The 22,174-nt window shown below is 34.2% G+C and overlaps 2 protein-coding genes across 21 annotated transcripts in view; one reads left to right on the plus strand and one right to left on the minus strand.

The window, feature by feature from the left end:
• Positions 1-22,174, minus strand: part of Erc1 (ELKS/RAB6-interacting/CAST family member 1) — a 1,605,700-nt gene that overhangs the window by 1,181,461 nt on the left and 402,065 nt on the right. The gene's annotated exons all lie outside the window — the stretch shown is intronic.
• The window catches only part of Kdm5a (lysine demethylase 5A), an 81,424-nt gene that overhangs the window by 7,115 nt on the left and 52,135 nt on the right, over positions 1-22,174 (plus strand). The window contains exons 4-11 of the mRNA XM_015500793.2: positions 3,733-3,903; positions 7,347-7,481; positions 12,374-12,479; positions 13,698-13,789; positions 14,904-15,062; positions 16,658-16,777; positions 17,608-17,766; positions 21,392-21,573. Of these exons, the coding sequence (XP_015356279.1) occupies positions 3,733-3,903; positions 7,347-7,481; positions 12,374-12,479; positions 13,698-13,789; positions 14,904-15,062; positions 16,658-16,777; positions 17,608-17,766; positions 21,392-21,573 (1,124 nt within the window). The remainder of the gene's footprint in view (positions 1-3,732; positions 3,904-7,346; positions 7,482-12,373; positions 12,480-13,697; positions 13,790-14,903; positions 15,063-16,657; positions 16,778-17,607; positions 17,767-21,391; positions 21,574-22,174) is intronic.

Here is a 22,174-nt window from a genome sequence, read left to right on the forward strand (position 1 = left end):
CTGGGGATTTTGAACCCAGGGGTGCTTAACTGCTGAGCTACATTCCCAGCCTTTTTATGTTTTCTTTTGAGATAAGGTCTTGCTGAATTGCCCAGGCTGACCTCAAACTTGTGATCCTCCTGCCTCAGCCTCCTGAGTCACTGGAGTTGCATTCATGTGCCACCTTGCCTGTGTTTAAATTATATTTGAATTATTTTATGATTTCATTTTAAAGTTAGTGTCAGTCCAGAATTCTCCCTAAAAATTCTAAAAAGTATAGTCTTTTTGTTTTGGGGTACCAGGATTGAACTCAGGGGCACTCAACCACTGAGCCACATCCCCAGCCCTATTTCATATTTTATTTAGAGACAGGGTCTCACTGAGTTGCTTAGCACCTCATTTTTTTTTTTTTTACTGAGGCTGGCTTTGAATTTGCGAGCCTTCTGACTGAGCCTGTTGAGCTTCTAGGATTATAGGTGTGTGCACTGTTCCTGGCCATAGTCTTATGACGAATACAACTTTAGTTTTTTTTTGGTAGCAGGGATTGACCAGGATGCTCAACTAATGAGTCACATACCCAGCCCTTTTTTATATTTTATTTAGAGTCAGGGTCTTGCTAGGTTGCTGAGGCTGGCCTTGAACTCAAAATCATCCTGCCTTAGCTTCCTGAGCCACTGAGATTATGGGCTCAGTTGTTTTTGTCAGTCAATAGTAAAGCACTGTCAAGAATTATCTAGTGCAGTTATATGAAAACCTGTGATACTGAAGAGAATTTTGTAATAAATTTGAGAGTTGAGATTGTCATTTTGCAGGGAACCATTAGTATAAAAAATTATTTTAAAAAATTATCTTTTTGACATTTTTATTCAGCCAAAACTTAATCTAAGTTTTGCTATATAATACTTAAGGTTTTAAATGTGACTTGATTCCTAGCATGAATAAAATGCAAAAAATATTTTCAAAAATTATTTTATTATTCATAACAACACTGTTGTGGTGATTTCCAGCCAAAACTCATTCCACATACCTACTTTATTTTTATAAATACTTTGTACAATTTTCTAGAATAAGTAATTAAGTTAATTTATGAAATTGGAACTTTCTGTTCCAGAGATTTTTCTTTTTTCTTTTTCTTTTTTTTAAATATTTATTTTTTAGTTTTAGGTGGACACAATATTTTTAATTTACATTTATGTGGTACTGAGGTTCGAACGAACCCAGTGCCTCGTGCATGCTAGGTGAGCACTCTACCACTGAGCCGCAACCCCAGCCCAAGATTTTTCAAATTGAAAGGTAAACAACATTGGACTTAATCTGAAGATTAGATTGCATTCCTGTTTTTTTTTTTTTTTTTTTTGTCGTTTTGTTTTTGGTGCTGGGGATAGAACCTGGGGTGCTTTACTACTTTACCAAGCTATATCCCCATCCCTTTTTTATTTTGAGATAGGGATCTTACTAAATTACTGAGGCTGACCTCAAACTTGTGATCCTACTGCCTCAGCCTCCCGAGTTGCTGGGGTTATAGACTTGTGGCAAGGAATCCAGTGCATTACTGTTCAAAAGTTGTAGAATTTCAAAATCAGGAAGGACTTTAGACCTAACCTAATCAGAATACCCGTTTATAGTTCTCATAATATTTGTCAGTTGTATTGTTTAATTCCAAAGAACGCCACCAGTTCCTTTTTGTTAAAAGGGAAATACTGAAGAACTATGGAATGAAACTGATGGAAGTATATACTATGTAAATATATGAATATACCGCAGTGAATCTCAACTTTATGTGTATCTGTGAATCACCAATTAAACAACCAATAAGTAAATTGAAGGAAGACAGTAGAGTAGAGGAAGAAGAACAGGGTAGGGAGTGGGGAAGAGAAAGAAGTAGTACTGGTGACTATTATACTGTAAGTAAAATATTAAATTGTGAATCTAATAATAGAGGACTGAAATTGCATTCTATGCATTTATGATTATGTCAAAATAAACCTTAGTATTATGTATAACTTTAATGTTCTGATAAAAACATTATGAAAAAATGACAATACTAACAAAGTATACCTTGTTTAAATACTTAAGAAAACTTACTAAAAGTAGGTTGTGATTAAAGGTTAGATCTGTTTGTCCAAGGATATATTGGACATCTCTTTTCCCTAACTTGTAAAAATGCTTAAAAACTGAGATTTAAAGCTAAAAAGAGTTGTTTTATACTTTGTAATTGTTCTTAAATGTCATTGTGAGATTGCTGCTTCTCATGCTGCTTCACACCTTATAAACTCTTACATTGAGGTATAACTGTTTTCATAATAGTGAGGACACCGAGCCTCAATTTATATAATTTGATGTCATGTAACTGTGTAGTGACAGAGTTATACTTTGAGCATTGACAATCTGGTTTCAGAAATCATCCTCTTAGGGTTTTTTCTTTTTTTTTTGTACTAGGGATTGAATCTAGGGATACTTAACTACTGATCTACATCCCTAGCCCTTTTTATTTTTTCTTTTGAGACAGGGTCTTGATAAGTTACTTAGGGCCTCTCTGAGTTGCTGAGGCTGGCTTTGAACTTGAGATCTTTGTACCTCAGCCTCTCGAGTTGCTGGGATACAGGCATGTGCCACTGTGCCTGGCTTCTCCTTTTTTTGTAGGTTGAATAATAATTCCATTGTGTGTGTGTGTGTGTGTGTACACAAACACTATGTTTTGTGTGTCCATTTATCTGTTGGTGGACATTTGGGTTGTTTCCACCTTTTGACTCTTAACGAGTGATACTGCTGTGGACCACATGTTAACTTTATGTTTAATTTTTCACCTTGTCCATTTAGTAAGATATAGTAGTATATATTTATAGAGGAGAAATTGATTTCAAATACTGTGTCACAGTCCTCTTTGTTCTCAGTGAAGCTGAAAACTGCCTATATTTTAGGGTGTGATAAATGTTCATTTACAGTTTTAGGAAGATAGAGGGACATGATACGTATCTGGTTTGATGTGAGCATTTAGCCAAGTTATCAGTTCATCTTATCACTTCCCACCTTAATATATTATGTGCTATTAGTATATGTTATGTGCTGGTAAATCTACTGCAGTCTGATCTTTGTCTATCATTCCTTTCATAGTCTTCCATATAAAAGTGCCCCCCTTCCTTTTTTTTTTTTTTGTGATGCAGGGAATTGAACCCAGGGCATCATGCATGCGGGGCAAATGCTTCATCATTGAAGTACACTCCCAACCATTTTTTTCTCTTTGAAGAATTATAGCCTCATTTTTTGAAATTGTCCTCTCCATTTGTGGTTTGGTTGACATTTTTTTTTTTAAGTTCTGTAAATTTCTTGGTACATTTTGTAATTTTAGGACTTTTTTTGTTCATTTTGTTTTGCATTACTTGTATTTATTCTCATGCCTAGTTTTATTCTTATTTCATATTGTTATTTCATATTCTTATTTCCTAAGAATATGGCATATATATGTGTGTTTGGTTTTCTTACAGTGCTTAATTGCAAAGTATAAATTATTAAATAATTTTGAAAAAATTTTGTTTGAAAGTAGGCACAATAATGTTTATTAAATTTTAGCGTTTAAAACCTACAAAAATAATTTTCTCTATTCTTTTAAATGTTGAAATAGTTTGGTTATATTTGTTGAAAAGAAATTTATAATCTAAGCCCAGAATAAATTTTATATTTAGTGGACAAAATACAGAGTCAGAATGCTTGAATCTGCCTTCTTTCCCTAAATAATTTTTACCTTCTTTTCAGATTGTGGCCAGCAAAGGAGGTTTTGAAATGGTCACCAAAGAGAAGAAATGGTCTAAAGTGGGTAGCCGCTTGGGATATCTGCCAGGAAAAGGAACTGGGTCTCTTTTGAAGTCACACTATGAAAGGATTCTATACCCTTACGAGCTTTTCCAATCTGGTGTCAGCCTTATGGTGAGATGCATTATTGTTCTTTTTTTTTTTAATATTTTATTTTTTGTTGTAGTTGGACACACCACCTATTTTTTATTAATTTACATGGTGCTGAGGATCGAACCCAGGACTTCACACGTGCTAGGCGAGCACTCTACTGATGAGCCACAACCCCAGCCCGCATTATTGTTCTTAGAGTCGGTAAATCCAGTTTAAAAACTTTAGACCTTATTCATTATATGGTTGTGGTTGTTTATGCATAACAAAGTGTAATAGATTTCTCCAGGCACTCAAATGTGGGAAGGCAAGGTGTATATCCTAGTTTTAAAAATCATAGCTATACTTAATGATTTATAAGAAAAAGGGTAATGGGTACAAAGGATGTTTTCTTATTTATTTAAAATAAATCTCTATGCTTCAAGCTTTTTGAAAAATTCTTCCTGTTTTTTTTTTCACATATTTATGTATTTGGGTGCTGGGGATTGACCCAGGGGTGCTTTACCACTAACTACATACCCACCCTTTTTTACTCTTTCTTTTGAGACAAAAGGAAGTTTGATAATTTGTTGAGGCTAACCTTGAACTTGCGATCACCCTGCCTCAGCCTTCCAAGTTGCTGGGATTATGGGCATGTACCACCATGTCTAGCTCATATATCTTTTAATAACTTTATTGAGGTATAATTTATATGCTATAGAATTCACCTATTGTGCTAGATGTGGTGATGCATGTCTGTAATCCCAGCAACTTGGGAGGTTGAGGCAGGAGGTTAAGTTTGAGGCTGGCTTTGGAACTCAATGATGTCCTAAGCAATTTAGCAAGACCTTGCCTCAAATAGGTAGATAGATAGATAGATAGATAGATAGATAGATAGGGTTGGGGATGTGGCTCAGTAGTTTAGCACCCATGGATTCAATGCTCAGTACCCATAAAAAAAAAAAAGTTTACATTAAGCTTCAATAAATTTATATGCTTAAGCAGCAATCACCACATTGGTTCCTATTCCCTATCCTCAAACCCAAGCAACTTCTCGTCTACTTTCTGGCTCTAGGTTTGTCTAAGAAATTTCACATAGAGGAAATCATACAGTAAGATTTTGTGTCTGGCTTCTTTATCTAAAGGTTTTCAAGGTTCATTCATATCATAGGATGTGTTAGTACTTAAGTGTTATGGCTGAATACTATTCTGTTGTATGAATATACCACATTTTGTTTATCCATTTGTCAGTTGATGGGCAGCTGTTTTTTTTTCCATTTTATGGTTATTATGAATAATACTATGACCATTCATGTACAAGTCTTTGTGTGGACATGTGTTTTTATTTTTCTTGGGTAGATACCTAGGAATGGAATTGCTGGATTATATGGTAAGTTTATGCTTAACTTTTTAAGAAACTGCCAAATTATTTTCTGAAATGGTTGAACTATTATAAATTCCCACCATAATGGAGAGTCTTCCAGTTTGTCCGTTTCCTTACCAGCAGTTGATATTGTCAGTTTTTTGGCTTATAGCTATTTTAGTAGATATATAGTGATAGTTCATTGTGGTTTTAATATTTATTTTCCAAAGACTACTGATGTTTTGCATCTTATCATGTTTATATTAGTGTCTCATATAACAAAATGTCAATATATATTAACAAAATGTCCCTTCAGAAATTTTTTTTTAATTGGTAATTTGTCTTATACTTGTAAGAATTCGTTCTATATTCTGGATGTAAGTCCTTCATCAAATATATTTTGCAAATGTTTTCTTCTAACCTGTAATTTTTCTTTTCATTTTCATAATGGTTATTCTTTGAAGAATAATTCATGATTTTTTTTTCCTTTAAAAATTGTGTTTAGCATCATATTTAAGAAATCTTTTCCTATCACAAGGTCACAAAGATGTTTCTTCTTTTTCATCTGTAAGTTTTATAATTTTAGCTTTTAGATTTAGTTTTGTGATGCACTTTCAGTTTTTTCCCTCCATGTATAAAGTGAGGTAAGGGTGTAGATTCATTTTTGGGGAGAGGTATATGAATACTCAGTTGTACCAGCATCATTTCTCTGAAAAGACTATCCATTCCATTGATTTGCCTTGGCACTTTATTGAAAATCAGTTGACTGTAAATGTGTGAGTTTATTTCTGAGTTCTGTATTGTTTCATTGATGTACAGTAGTCCCTACTTTGTGGTTTAACATTTTGTGGTTTCAATTAGCGTCTGTGCTTAATTGTTGTTTGGGTCTGAAAGTATTAAATGAAAAATTCTAGAAATAATTTGTAAGTTTAAAAGCTTATACTATTTCTAGTAGGATGATGAAATAACATGCCTTCTTGCTTTGTCCCCACCCCTTAGTTACTTAGTAGCCATCTTGGTTGTTAGTTCTCCTGTCACAGTTTCACAGTGTATTCATGTAATTCTGTTTTACTTGATAATGGTCCCCAAGAGCAAGAGTAATACTGTTGGCCCTTCAGATATGCCAAAGAGAAGCTGTAAAGGTAAAAAGGCAAACATTAGGCGGGTGTACATTATAGTATATTCCTGTAATCCGGGGACCCAGGAGGCTGAGGGAGGAGGATTACAAATTTGAGGCCAGCTTTGGTGATTTAGTGGGCTTTAAGCAACTTAATGAGACTCTGTCTCAAAATAAAAAAATAAAAAGGGATGGGGATATAGCTCAATGGTAATGCTTCCCTGGTTTAATTCCTCAGTACCAAGAAAGGGGCGGGGGTGGAAGAAAAGGAAAAAGTACAATAAGGTATTTTGAATGAGAAATACCATTAACTTCTTAAAATTACAGTGTGTTGCCTATTATTGCTCTGTTTTGGTTATTAATCTCTTACTGTGCTTAATTTTAAATTAAACTGTCACAGGAAAAAAACATAGTATTCATAGGGTTTAATACTATCTTCTAGTTCAGGCATCCATTGGGGATCTTGGAATGGACTCTAAATGTCTACCCTAACACTATTACCACACTGTCTTGAGTGTTGTAGCTTTATAGTAAATTTTGATATTCATTATATAAGACCTCATGGCTCTTTTTCAGAATTTTGAAACAATTTGTTTCCACATCAGTTTTAGAATCAGCTTTCAGTTTGCACAGAAATAAAGTGTATTGGGATTTTTTAATTTGTTTTGTTGTACTGGGAATTGAACCCAGGTGTGCTGTACCTCTGAACTACATCCCCAGCCCTTTTACTTTAGTTTTGAGACTTGCTAAGTTGCTGAGGGTAGCCTTGAGCTTGATATCTTCCTGCCTCAGCCTCCCAGGTTGCCTGGATTATAGGTGTGTGCCACCGTGCTCGGCTGCATGTTGGGATTTTGATAGGATTGCCTTCTTTAGATCTTTTTAAGGAAGAATTGCTATATGGTTTTGTATAATTGTAGGGATTTACTGGAAATTTATTATTTTATTTTTCTACTGATTCTCTTATTTCTTATCAGTGAATCTGTTCTCTTTCTGTGTCTGATCTTTTAGGGTGTACAGATGCCCAATTTAGACCTTAAGGAAAAAGTGGCGTCTGAGGTTCTCAGCAGTGATATCCAAACCTCCCCAGAGCCGGGCACAAGAATGAACATTCTGCCAAAGAGAACAAGACGTGTCAAGTCTCAGGTATTAATGTCCATGGGCTGTTTTTAATAGGAATTTCAAGTGCATTTATTGACAGAATAGTTCTGTGGTCATAGGAGGCCATTCATATACTGTTTGTTTTTTTTTTTGGTACTGAAGATTGAACTCAAAGGCATGCAATCACTGAGCCACATTCCCAGTCCTATTTTGTATTTTACTTAGAGACAGAGTCTCATTGAGTTGCTTAGCACCTTGCTTTTGCTGAAGCTGGCTTTGAACTCCCTATCCTCCTGCCTCAAGTCTCCCAAACCACTGGGATTACAGGTGTGCACCACCATGCCCAGCCTACAGTTGTTGTTTAACGCTCGAGGAGACATAGCTTCTATTCACTTTTTTTTTTTAAAGAGGTGTTGAAGATAGAAGCCAGGGTCTTATGCATGCTAGGTAGACTCTGTACCACTAAACTACACCACTGCTTCTGTTCACCTTTCAGGTGAATAGAGAAGAAATATTTTGAGGCTGGGTCTTACTAAGTTGCTGAGCTGGCTTTGAATTTGTGATCCTCCTGCCTCAGCCTCCTGAGCTGCTGGGATTACGCGCATACACCACTGCATCTGGAAGTCATGTTGTTGAATTCTAGTACATTTTATTTTCATCATTAGCAGAGAGGAGTAAAAAAGAATGGTTTTATTTTTTACTCACTAGTCCTTTAAATTTCTTAATGTTTGAGCAATTATAGTGTAACTTCTACAGTGTTCATATAACCTAAAGAAGAAAAACTCCATAATTTCTTTTTTTCTCCTGTTTTCTTTGAAGTCTTAAGGGTTTTATTTTTTAAGGTTGTTAATAAAGATAAGTCTTTAGATTAGAGAGTGAGGTGCCCTTAGAATTCTAATGTTTGGTATTTTTAAATTAACTTATATAGAGAGAGGAATGGCAACTTAACTGGATTTCATATATTGTTTTAATATTTAGAAGAATAAAACAAAAAATGGGAATGGTTGATATTGTAAGTAGGAATCAGAAGCAAGATAAATCTGTTAATAACAAGAAACATTGGATCCAGGGTTGTATGTAGTCTTGTCATAAGTAGGCTAGTGATATTTTTTGCTTTTCTAGAGCTCATGGGCTATCTCTCCATCAGGCCATTCCTGCTCTTCTTATTCTGAGTTTATGCTCACTGAGGAACTCTGCCTTTTCTATACTTTGATCGCAGAAAATTAGGTGTCCTGGATAGGAATATGGATTTAATAGAAATTCACGGGAAACTGATAGCCTCATTATAAACTTATAAACTTTGGTTTAGTCATTAAGAGATTTTTTTTATTAGTGTGCTTGATTTCAAAAGTTCTGATCATTGTTGGATATACAATTATGATTCCATTTTAGGACCTGGAACACTGTAGACTATTCTCTTTGACTTAAGTGACTCAGCTTTTAAGAGTTGCCCAGTCTCTCTAACCGATTGCCAGCTTTTGATGAAATTATTTTTGATGTTCTTTCTGAAATCATGAAAGGCTTGCCTCATTCATTCATTTATTCTGTCTTTTTTTTTTTTCTTGGAGTGGAATTTAGGACCTTATGCATGCTAGGCAAGTGCTCTATCACTGAGTTATACCACCAGCTTTTTGCCTATTTCTAATTCCTTTTCTTTATGTATGTATAAAAATAACAACCATATAGAATTTTCTTGCTCGTTGTAGTAATTGTCATTGTCATAGAAATCAGTTTGTAGTTACTAGAGTTACTTCAGGATTTGAAATTAAGATCGTTTTTTCCATCACTGGGAAATGAACCCAGAGGCACTTTACCACTGAGCTATATCCCAGCTTCTTTATTTTTTGAAACAGGGTCTTGCTAGGTTGCCTAAGTTTGTCTCAAACTTGGAATCTTTCCTGCCTCAGCTTCCTCAAAGTTGGGATTATAGGTATATGGCCTGGTGGTGCCCAGCTAAGAATTTTTTTTAACTCAAATTTGTACTTAATTGCTGTATTGCCAGTTTGCCTCTCATTCCTAGTGTTGTATTTCAGAACGGAAATAAAAACATTTCGTAGAACTTTTTCTTCTTTTTTTCTTTCGCACAAAACTACTGACATTCATCCTTAGTCTCTGCCTATCTTTGGTGGCAAAGGTGTGCCTTTCTTTCCAGGGATAATCTCTCCATCACCAACCCTTTTGGCTTCTTCAGTGATTTCAGTGTATCAGTTGAAAAATATTGTCTGCTTCTTCTGTCTGCTGAATTTCTATCTTGCTCTGCAGCCATATACATGTTTTCAAGTTTGTGTCATCTTAAAAAAATAAAATTTATTTCCTATCTTTTTTCACAGAAAAGTTTCTTGGAAAAACTCTATATTGTGTCAGTTTCCTCAACACCTGTTTAGTTTTTATACTCTAAATCTGACTTTGAGCTAAATAATTTCATTTAAATTACACTGTCCAGGTGACAATTGAGGTGATTTTTAAAGAATAACTTTACCATTTTGTTAAATTCTGAGGCCCCTTTCCATGTTGTATCTTATTTGATTTCTGGTCATGGTTGTTGACGCTTCTCCTTGAAATTCACTTAGATTGATTTTTTTTTCTTTGGCTTCTTTAATCTCTCTCTTCTGGTATTCATCTCTACCCTCTGACCATTCCCTATCATCTTTGTTGTCTCTTCTTTCTGTGCTTTATTTTGTATATTTATTATTTTTTTTCCCTATTGTCACTCTCCTTATTGTCATCTCATCTACTCTGTGATTTCAGTTACTGCCTATACACTCAGGACCCCTGAATATGTGTTGACATCCACATAGCTTTTCTGTTTACCAGGTGTGTGTGTATCTTTGTATTTATGTGTAATTCTTTTGGCCAGAGCACAGGTATGACAAATTCAGTGTATCTCAATTTATTACCACCCTTTCTGAATCTCTTTCCTTTAATATTTCCTAGCGTGATGACCATTGTTTAATGGTCAGGGATAGGTAATTTTTTAAAAAATTGTGACTTCTTATTTTGATTTTGTACTGAAAAGTCCAATTCTGATCTAGCACCACACAGTTTATTTTGTAGTTCTTTTTCTAGCATTTTGAGTTGGGAATCTAATCATTATTTCTCTTCTTTGGTTTTATTGATGTGTATAAAGTTTCCTGCAATCACTATTTTAATTTGTTTCAGAGATTTGATGTGTAGTTTTTAATGTTACTTTTTAAGAGGTAGAAATTTCCAGGTGAAAGGGTCCTTTTGAGTTGTAATTTTGTTGCTTATAATTTCATTCCATTAAGATGAGAGAATGTTGTTTTTATTTTACTTTTTAGAACATTATTGCCTGTATGATAATATGGTTGTTTGGAGTAATTGATTAAAATACTTAGTTGTGGCACTTAGTATATAATTAGCATATGTTAGCTTTCATTATTATGTACTCTGTTTTAATAATGGTAAATGATGTATATTGTTATTTATCATTGAACTAACTTTGCAAAAAAAGTCTTAAAGTTTTAAAGAAAATTTTGAAATGCGATTTTAGGTTTGTTTTATTTTTAGATTATTTTTATTAATCTTTATTGCGTACATCATTTGTTACCAAGCTGTACACTATCAAGTAGTCTATATTTTATTCAGATTTATTTTTATTCTTATTTATTTATACATTTAAAATAAATTTTGGCTATTAGACTACATTTGGAGATTATGATTATCTAACTTCAAGATTTAATATTGATTTGTCAGCATGCGCTTACATAATAGAATGCCATGTGAAACTTAAACATTAACAATAAAGTTTCCACATAAGAACATAATTTCAACATGAAACTTTTTACGATTGGTATAGCATGTTAACATTGTCATTAAGGATCCAGGCTCTTTCCATCTTTCTGTCTTGCTTGTTTTGATGTGTGGGTGATAAGTTCCCTATTAATTGTTGTGTGGTTTCTGCAGAGTCTAGCAGTGTGCTTTGACCAGGCTGAGTCTCCTAGCAGGAAGGGGGTGGGTCAAAAGGATTTACTCTTTGAGAAACTTTCTTTTTTATTAGAAGATTAAAAATATTTCCCAGTGATTTCGGTGAACTTTGTATAGTAGGCCAAAAGTGGATCACATTCCCACCCCTAGATAGGTCATCACCAATAAAGAGATATGAGATTTGTATGATTATCTTAAGATAGTTATGATTCATCACCTGAGATAGTCATACTACTCTCTACTCAAAGACAGGTATTCATTAGAAGGTTAGAAGTGGGAATTTCTATTTTATGATAACCAGTAGTGTCTCTAGACAGAACCAAATTTATAATTAAGATTTTTTGAGACATAGGTGAATTTTATTTTGTTGAAAGGAATTTGGGTGTTGCATAGTACTTTGGTGAATGAGGGAGTGTGTGGATTAAAAGAAATCAAATAGTACTGTCCTTCACTTTGAAGAGGATCAAGAAACTTTTCTTGGGTAATAAAATAAATACATAAGCTATCCAGATGTGTGGGCACATTCCTGTTGTCTCAGCTGCTTCGAGAGGCAAGCATAGAAGTTGTAGCAAGCCTGGAAAACATAGCAAAACCCTGTCTTGAAAATAAATGCATGGGCTGGGGTTGTAGGTCAGTGGTAGAGTGCTTGCCTAAGCATGTGTGAGGCACTGAGTTCAATTCTCAGCACCACATGTAAATAAATAAAATAAAGGTACATCGACAACTAAAAAATATTTTTAAAAAATAAAATAAATAAATGCATGAGCTGGGCATGGGGACACAATGCCTGTTATTTCAGTACTCTGGAGGCTGGGGCAGGAGGATCACAAATTCAATGACTTAGCAAGACCCTGTCTCAAAATATAAGGGTCTGGGGGTGTAGTTTAGTGATGAAGCACCCCTGAATTCAATCCCCAGTACTGGGGGCAAGGTCTGGGGAAGCTTAAATTGGTATATTTATGCTAATGTGAATTTTGCTTGTTATTTTTTAGTCAGAATCTGGAGAACTGACTAGAAACACAGAACTGAAGAAGCTTCAGATTTTTGGAGCTGGACCTAAGGTTGTGGGCCTGGCAATGGGAACAAAAGATAAAGAAGGTAAAATCTGTTATTGGTTGTGAAAAGAAATGAATTGCAAGTAATATGGTTATAAAAAAATTCAAATGAAACTTGAATTTCAGCCTGTACTGGGAATTTCTTAAGAAATGTAAACTTGCTACATGGTTTCTAGGCAAATCACCTTTTTTATTAACAGATATCTTTAAGGTGTGAGGAACAATATAATGTTGAATTTTTATGATTTTAGAAGAGAGACTTTTCCTTCTCCATGTCTAATATGCTACACAGAAATTAATTGCAGTTTCTAAAGGATAGTTTAGTTTTACCAATAATGGTAAAATGATTGGTTTTCACCTAGTGAGCTAAAGCTTATTATGACTTTTAAATTAAAATGAAATAGAGGATTCTCTGACCTTTAGTATGAAAATCTACTGGGAAGAGCTCAGAACTTTTACATTCTAACCATTTGATGTTTTTTAAATAATTTCCCTCAATGTATTACAACACCATTTAAATAAACTCTTGTGCTTTCTTCAGAAAGCCTAATTTTCTTTGGCTTCGCATGTTTGAAACTTTTGGGAGTAGAATTGCTAATAGAAAAATCAAGTTCCCACTCTTCTCCCTATGTAACATTTAACAAAGAATAGACTGGACATGTTTTACTCTATAAGAATTTAACAAAATATTGCAGTCACATATCATTAATTATTCATCTTATGATAGTTAAATCATATAATTCAGATTGTCATCTGAATGGTAGAGGATCAGAAAGTATTGTTCTATCACTCAAAGGATTCATTGTAATAGGATTTACTAAATATGTATATTATGTTTTTTAATTACCCTTTTGAGAATTAAGTACTTCATCTTTGTCATTCTTATAATTATTGTATTGGCTGGCAGTGATTTTAAACTTTATAACTGTTTTGGCTGGCAATGATCTTAAAAATTAATCCCTGACTAATTTGAGAGACCCTATAAGTCCTACATCAGGTAGAATAGCTTTAATGGTTAAACTCTCTGGAGCTTGATTGCCTGGATTAGAATCCCAAATCTGCCACTGACTGGCTATGTGATTCTGAGCAAGTTATCTAACTTCTCTATACCTTAGGTTCTTTATCTTCAACCAGAGATGATATCTACCTCATAGTGTTTTGAGATTTTTTTTACTAATTTAAATAATTTAAAATAGTGTCTGGTCCATAGTAAGCTCTCAACATTAGTTTTTACTATTATCATATAACTTTTTATTTCAAGATGAGGTCACCCGAAGAAGAAAAGTTACCAACAGGTCAGACGCATTTAACATGCAAATGAGACAACGGAAAGGAACTCTCTCTGTTAACTTTGTAAGTGCTTTGGGATGTGTCAGGAGGGAAAGGATTTATTTTAATTTCAGTTTTGCACTTTTTATCTTGGTTTGCTGTTGATTAGGAGACTTGATGGCATATCTAAAGTTGCAGTTATTGTTTATACAATGTTAACCTTGCTTTGTCTTTTGTATGTAGACTGTTTCCCCTAAATCATATGCTTTCTATGTAACTGTGTGAGAGAATTAAATGTGAATCTGTGAGCAGTCAGCCCTGTATATCCTCAGGTTCCACATTCTTTGTTTCAAAGAGCAGAATATAGTTTTAAAAAATTGTGGACAGGCTTGGTTTCACTTGCCTATAACCCCAACAATTTGGGAGGTTGAGGCAGGAACGTCACAAGATTTGAGGCCAGCCTGACAACTTAGTGAGACCCTGTCTCAAAAGTAAAATTTAAAAAGGGGTTGGGGACATACATAGTTCAGAGATAGAGCATCACTGGGTTCAATACCCAGTACCGCCAAAAAAAAGGTATCTTTACAAAACAAGACCTAACATTATTCCCTAACAATATAGTATAACAACTACATAGCATTTGTATTGTAATTAGGTATTATAAGTAATCTAGGAATTAAAGTATAAAGTGTATAAGGGAGAATATGCATAGATATGCAAATACTAAGCTGTTTTATAGAAGGGTCTTGAGTATCTGTGGAATTTGGTATCCCTGGGACTGGGTGGGGGCCGTAGATCCTGGAGTCGATTCCTGGCAGATACCAAGAATACTTGTAAATTACCTAGATGTATTATTACAAGCAGTTCTCAATATTTGTTCTCTACCAAAGTATATTTATATGTAGGAAAACTGACATTTTTAAAAAAATAAAAGTTAATTTTTACATATCCTAGATTTGTAGGTTTTTTAATTTGAATAACTTGATATGCTTTTATTAATTTGTTTATAGAAGCTCTGGAGGGAAATTTAGGAAGTTTTATGAAGAGCCATTGAAATAATTTGAAATAGATATGCAGGACTTAAGTTACATTTACTTTTTAGAGTACATTATTGTGTTTTAACTATGGAGCTCCTGGTAAAAATTAGAATTCTTTATTATAGAAAATAGACTTTTATTTCATTTATTTATTTTAACAGGTTGATCTCTATGTTTGTATGTTTTGTGGTCGAGGAAACAATGAGGATAAATTGCTTTTGTGTGATGGATGTGATGACAGCTATCATACATTTTGTCTAATTCCACCACTACCTGATGTACCCAAAGGAGACTGGAGGTGTCCTAAGTGTGTTGCTGAGGTACAAGCCTAACCTTTTTGGGCCCTTTTTAAACTAAAAACAGTAATGCATGCATATATACATATGTAAAATTCCTGGAAAGCTTGTCCTGCTCTGTTTGTTCTTTAGTAAAAAATTTTTGACGATTTTGAGAAGAGCTCTGTTAAATGGGAATGTAACAGCTTTGTTGTGGCAGCTTGCTCTCAGATTTTCTTTTTCTGACTATTCCTTAAGTAATCCTACTTATTGCTACAGTTGAATGAGATTTCTTCTCAGAATATTCATATTGCTGGAATAAAAATGAATAAAAGCTATGGGATTTTTTTAAAAATGAAAACTGTAATTACTCATGAAATTTTAGAGCTTAGGTGTCATACATCCACTTTTTATGCTGTTAAATAAAGAATGATACCTTTTTATTTGTCCAGATTTTGATTTGATTGTACTAAATTTTTCTTATTAAAAAATAATGGTGTCATTATGAAATACATAGTCTGTTACTTATTTTAACAAAATGTCATGGTAGGGCATTAAAGAGGAGTTGGCTGGGTATATCCAAGTACTTCAAAGATCTTTTTTTTTTTTTTTAAAGAGAGAGAGAGAAGAGAAAGAGAATTTTAATATTTATTTTTCAGTTTTTGGCAGACACAACATCATTGTTTGTATGTGGTGCTGAGGATTGAACCCGGGCCGCACGCATACCAGGCGAGCACACTACCGCTTGAGCCACATCCCTAGCCCTTCAAAGATCTTTTATAGCCTTTGAATTATTATTTATTTGTTACTATGTTCAAGGTTAATAGACTCAGAGGCATTTTTACTTTTTTTTTTATTATCTACACATGACATTACAATGATCTTGGCAATTCATACATTTGTATCATTGGGGTATAATTTTTCTAATTGTATAGATTGCAGAATCACACTGGTCATAGAGTCACCTATATACATACATCAATCATAATGTCTATTCTATGGCATTTTTACTATAAATATTTAAGTTTTGTTACGGTGATTGATATTATGAACAAATCATTCTCCTAGCCAGATATCCTAACTACTTATTGGTTATTTCATTGTCCATAACTTTTCCTTCTTCTATGAATATTTATCTTCTCCATGGCCAGATCCACTGAATCCTAAGAATGATAGGCAGGGCCTAGGGTTTGTGGCTCAGTGGTAGAGCACTTGCCTAGCATGTGTAAAGCACTGGGTTCGATTCTTAGTACTGTATATAAATAAAATAAAGGTACTGTGTCCATCTACAACTAAAAATATATACTTTAAAAAATGATAGGCATTCCTGGGCTTGATTCCAAGTTGTTAGTCCCAGGTGCTTGTTGTGGTAGCAGAGGATAACACCAACTTCAGAGTCTAAAGCTATCTCATTACCACCTTCCTGCTGAAAGATTGTGAAAATGTAGTTGAGGTTCCAGAATATTATTTTATGATACCAATTGCAAGTAACTGATACTTGCTTTGCTGGCTAGGATTAATTGGATATGTTTCATTTAGGGTACTACCTTCCTTGATCATTTCCTTATCTATGAGTTTTTAATATTTTCTCCAGTTGAGGTTCAGTGAATTAATCTTATATATTTTTGTTTCCTTTTCAGGAATGTAACAAACCTCGAGAAGCCTTTGGATTTGAACAAGCTGTACGAGAATATACACTTCAGAGCTTTGGAGAGATGGCAGATAATTTTAAGTCTGATTATTTTAATATGCCAGTCCATGTGAGTAGCAACAGTAGGTTAGTTTGGAGAGATACAAAGATTTATCTGAGTCTAAAGCTTTTGGTTTGCTTTTTACTTTTAAGATTGTGTGGGGAATGGGCAGAATAAAAAAGATGAGATAACACTAAATCTTGAGAAATTAGGGACCTATCATCTATTCTGTTTATTTTAATTTTTTTAATATATTTTTTTTTTTAGTTGTTGATAGACCTTTATTTTATTTATTTGTATGTGGTGCTGAGTATCGAACCCATTGCCTCACACATGCTAGGCAAGCGTGTTACCACTGAGCCATAACCCCAGCACTTTTAACTCTTAATGTGGCAGTTTGTCATCTTCTAGTAAGAAATCTGTTTTAATGTGCATGTGAAAAATTCTTTACAAAAAATATGAAGCAATTTGGTTATTGCTGCTTTTGTTTAGTTACTTGTATTATGGGGTTTGCTGCTTTTCCTGGAGGATCTTGGGTTTTTTAGTTTCTATCAAAACATTTTGCCGAAGTTGTTAAAATTCAGTTTTGTTGTCATTTTCATTTCCTTCTTCCTACTCGATGTCCTAGTTCAATTTCATCTTTCTTGGGAAGTAGCTTCTTTCAGAAAAAAAATGTTCAAGTTCATTATGTTTTTTTCTGACTATCCAAATTTTCTTAACTTTTCCCTATTCTTAGTTCCCCATTCTTTGTGGGAAAAGCTAAGACCCTAGTCATTCCTGTTTTGGGAAATGAGAAAGTTTTAGTTATGAGTTTGTGTTCACTTGGCCTGTGTATTATGTTATAGTAGATTTATAGTTACAGTGGGTTAATAATCTTTTAACTTTGTTTTCTTTTGTAGATGGTTCCTACAGAACTAGTAGAAAAGGAATTCTGGCGTCTGGTCAGCAGCATTGAAGAAGATGTTATTGTAGAGTATGGGGCTGATATCTCCTCAAAAGACTTTGGAAGTGGATTTCCTGTGAAGGATGGTCGGAGAAAGATGTTACCAGAAGAAGAGGTATAAATAGTATTGTCTAAACTTGTGCTTTGCCCCAAACTGATTTAGTTTTTTCATAGAAAACTACTCTTCTTTAATTTTTTTTTAAAGGTAAAATCAAAGTATCCACGAATTTCCCCAGCCTTCTGGGACAACTCTTTCTTTCTTTGGATTTATTTGTTCTAATTAGGTGTATATGAATGCATTTTAATTCATTGTACATAAATGGAGCACAACTTTTTCTCTGAATGTACATGATGTAGCATCACACCATATGTGCAGTCATACATGTACCTAAGGTAATGGATGGCCATCTTGTTCCGTCATCTTTCCTGCCCCTAAGCCCCACCCCTTCTCTAATTTTAAGGGACATATTCTTTAAAAATATTAAGTATGTAGGATTTATATTTTTTTATTATTTATTTTTGAATGTTAATCATAGTTTTAAAAACAATGAATTTAAAATATCTTTAAAAACTATATAATTCTTCATTTCAAAATAATTAGCTTAAAGCTTTAACTGTGCTGAAAATTTGCCTAGCTTTTTCTGTTGTAAAAACTAGAAAGTTATTTATAATTTTTAAAAAATTACATTTATTGATGGGTCCTGAAATGTTTCTTTCTATATCCAGGCAAGTTGGTTTTCAATCTAGATATTTAAATTGTAATATATAGGGAAGTCCTGTCACAGAGATATGTAAAACTGAATTGAGGTGATCATTCATTTTTCTTTATTTTGGTCCTTGCCACTTTTTCTTTCCCTTTATAATTGGTAGTAATTTAAGAATTTTATCTCTTGTTGAAAGAATGTACTGCTGGATGCAGTGATGCACACCTGTAATCCTGTTTACTTGGGAGGCTGAGGCAGAAGGATTGCAAGTCCGAGGCCAGCTTTAGCTATCTTATCAAGAACCTGTCTCAAAATAAAAAGGGTCAGGGGTGTAACTCAGTAGTAGAGTGCCCTGAGTTCAATCCCCAGTACATGGGGGTGGGAAGAATGTACTTAGGCTGGGTATGTTAGTACACACTTACAATCCCAGCTACTCAGGAGGCTAATGCAGGAGCTAAGAGGATCTCAAGTTCAAGGCCAGCCTGGGTTAATTTGCATGACTGTCTCAAAATGAAATTAAAAAGCTGGGGATGTAGTTCAGTTATAGAACACTTATCTAGCATATGAGGCCCTGGATGCAAGTCTTAGAACTGCCCCTTCTCTCCCCCCAAAAAGTGTTTAATCACGCCAGAATCAAAATGTGGCAACAAATGTGAAGTATTTTCTACCAAGAAAAATCATTAGAGACTTAGTGCCCAAGGTTTTTATTGGTAGCTAGTGACATAAGCACCCTTTCTTTGCCAAGCATGTGCCGAAATTACAGATTACCAGAAGGAAGAAATGCCAGCATGCTGCATAAACCATATTGTACAAACAGTCTGGGCACTGTGAGCCATTTTTGAATCTTTTAGGAAAAGTTCTATATTAGTGTAGAAGACTGTTGGGAATTTACCATGGAACTCTACTTTTGTTTATGTTTGAAATTTTCCTACTGAGTAAAGGATGAAATCTGAGCTTTTTAGTCCAAAATTTAAGATCAATTCTTCTTTCTAGTCTTATTTTCTATATTTCTAAGTATTAGTCTTTCACTTTGCCCCTTCACCAGCCAGATTAGTATATTCTCTCTCTCTGTAATTTACTTTTACATTCCTGTAGCTCTGCCTCCTAGAATGTTTCTTGAAATCTTTTTTGTTGTCTTTGGTGCCATGGCTTGAACCCAGGGACTCATACATGATTAACATGTGCTGTATCACTGAACAATCGCTTTAATCCTATCACTTTAATCTCTATCTATATCTTAGCTATCCTTGAAAGCTCAACTCAGGTTCTTCCTTTTCTGTGATGTTTTCTTAGTAATTCAAATTCATGATGACTACTATTTTATTGTCCCCCGAAGAGCTATATAATTTACCCTTATGTCTACATTTGGAATTTAATATATATTGCCTTGACCTGTAACTTTTTTATATGTAGACCTCATGTCTTTAACTAGATTATTTTTTTCAGCCAACCAGGTGTCTAACTAACCAACCCCCCCCCCCAAAAAAAAAGAAATCGAGTAGTCAAATAGTATCTGTTAATCCTTTTATCTTTCATTCTTTTTTTCTTCTTCCTAATTTTAGCCTATTGGGTAGAAATTGTATCTCCCTGTTATATTTTTATTTTTGTGTAGCAGCAAGGGCTATATTCAAAGCATAAAGTGGACTGTTACATTTCCCCACTGCCAATTTTCTACATTCCATTTCTATGCTTCCTGCTGAAGGAGGGCGAAGTTGGGGGATCCTTGTTGTTCCTTTTCTTTTTTTTTTTTTTACTCATGGGCACTTGACCACTGAGCCACATCCCCTGTCCTATTTTGTATTTTATTTAGAGATTGAGTTGCTTAGTGCCTTGCTGTTGTGAGGCTGGCTTTGGGCTTGCAATCCTCCTGCCTCAGCCTCCTAAGCCACTGGGATTACAGGTGTGTGCCACCATGCCTGACTTGTTATTTCTTATTGGAGTTCCTAGTTAACTTGATTATTCTGTCCTTCATGACTCTTAACTACACTTTGTAGTTTCTTTGTGCTGTATTATGAGTCATTTCCTCAAATCTTGTTTTCTCATTAACAAATTCTCTCTTTAGCTTTTTCATTGGCTATTTAATTTAAGAGTTTTAGTGAGACCCTGTCTCAAAATAAAAAGAAAAGGTCAGAGGATTAAAGTGCCTCAATAATAACAACAACATCATCTCATCTCTGCCTTTGCATTCAATATTTTGTCACATACCATGCTTTCTCTGGAAAGCTCACACATTGCTGTAAGGATTTTAGTGAAAAAAGCAAATATCATTTTATAATTATTATGAAAATGCTTTGACATCATGGATCCTGTCATCCTCACTGTTGAGAATTGCTCAGCATAAGGTTGATAAGCACTCTAAGTCTCTATTTGCAGGGGTTAGTGTTTGAAACTCAGTTATGCATTTATGTCCCATTAGAAACCCCAAGAAACTCTGAGAGTAGCTTTCTTTTCCATTCTGGCATTGTTTCACCTGGTTTTAAAACTAGGAATTCCCCCACCCCCTTTTTTTTTTTTTTTTTTTTCAAATTTAACCATGAATCAAGTTTCTTTATTACTGTTATAATTCATCTAATATTTATAGATGAGTCTATAGTGACGGATGATGGTGGTGACTTTCTACATCATATTGGCCTTCAGTTTTTGTCACAAATTCATGATTATGTATCTTATGTTTTGTCTTCACACTGTATCTAGCATCATTCAATACATATAATATAAACATTTGGGAACTTATGTTGCTGGAGATAAAGTAGAAATATAGTAGTGATCTATAAAAATGGATCTTACACTATTTTAATGGCAGACTGAATCTTTACTCATATTTTTAAACAAGGTATCTGAAATAAAGGGAAATCTAAATAGTACCTAAAAAGGAGACAGGATTAAATATATAGCTAGATTAATTACAGGTATTAGATAACAGCATAGATTTTTTGGTAGATATTATAAAATACTTTCTCTTGGAAAGATTCTCTTGAGATTTCTATTGAGCTTTTGTCATTTCTGATTTTTCATTTAACTTTTTTCTTTTTTAAGGAATATGCACTTTGTGGTTGGAATTTGAATAACATGCCCGTCCTGGAGCAGTCTGTTCTTGCACATATTAATGTGGACATTTCTGGTATGAAGGTGCCATGGCTCTATGTAGGAATGTGTTTCTCTTCTTTTTGCTGGCACATTGAAGATCATTGGAGTTATTCCATTAACTACTTGCACTGGTATGTATGGTCTTCAGTATAGCATATGTACTTAGTGATTTTTTTTTTTTGAGGCAGGAATGTGCTAGGGATCAAATCCAGGGCCTTGCACAAGCTGAGCACATGTTCTACCATTCAACTATATCTCAAGCCCTGATAATTATTATTTTTTAAAGATTTAATAATAGTAGTTAATATATTAGGGAAAACTCACTTCGAAAGTATTTTCTATCCAAAAGTAGGATAGCATATTGGGGAGGAAAGGGGAGGTGCCTCAGGTTGTCCCCTTGTAAAGTATGTGCACATAGTTTAATCTAAAGTTGTAGCTGAAATGATGGTTATTTGGTATACATGAAAATTACTGATATCTTTTTTTTTTGGTGGTGCTGGAGATCAAACCCAGGACCTAGTACATGCTAGGCAAGTCCCATATCTCTGAGCTATATCACCAACCCAGTTTTAGTATATCTTGATAGGCAAAATATGGTGTTTAAAAGCTCAAATATAAAGTTCAAATATAATTTGAAGATATGACTAACCTTTAGTAGTTGAAATATTCAAATAATGGTTTTCTTTACAGTAACATTTTCCTTCAAATTGCCCAAGTTACATGTGCAGTCAT

The sequence above is a fragment of the Marmota marmota genome, unplaced genomic scaffold, assembly GCF_001458135.2.
Source record: "Marmota marmota marmota unplaced genomic scaffold, marMar, whole genome shotgun sequence".
Classification (NCBI taxonomy): domain Eukaryota; kingdom Metazoa; phylum Chordata; class Mammalia; order Rodentia; family Sciuridae; genus Marmota; species Marmota marmota.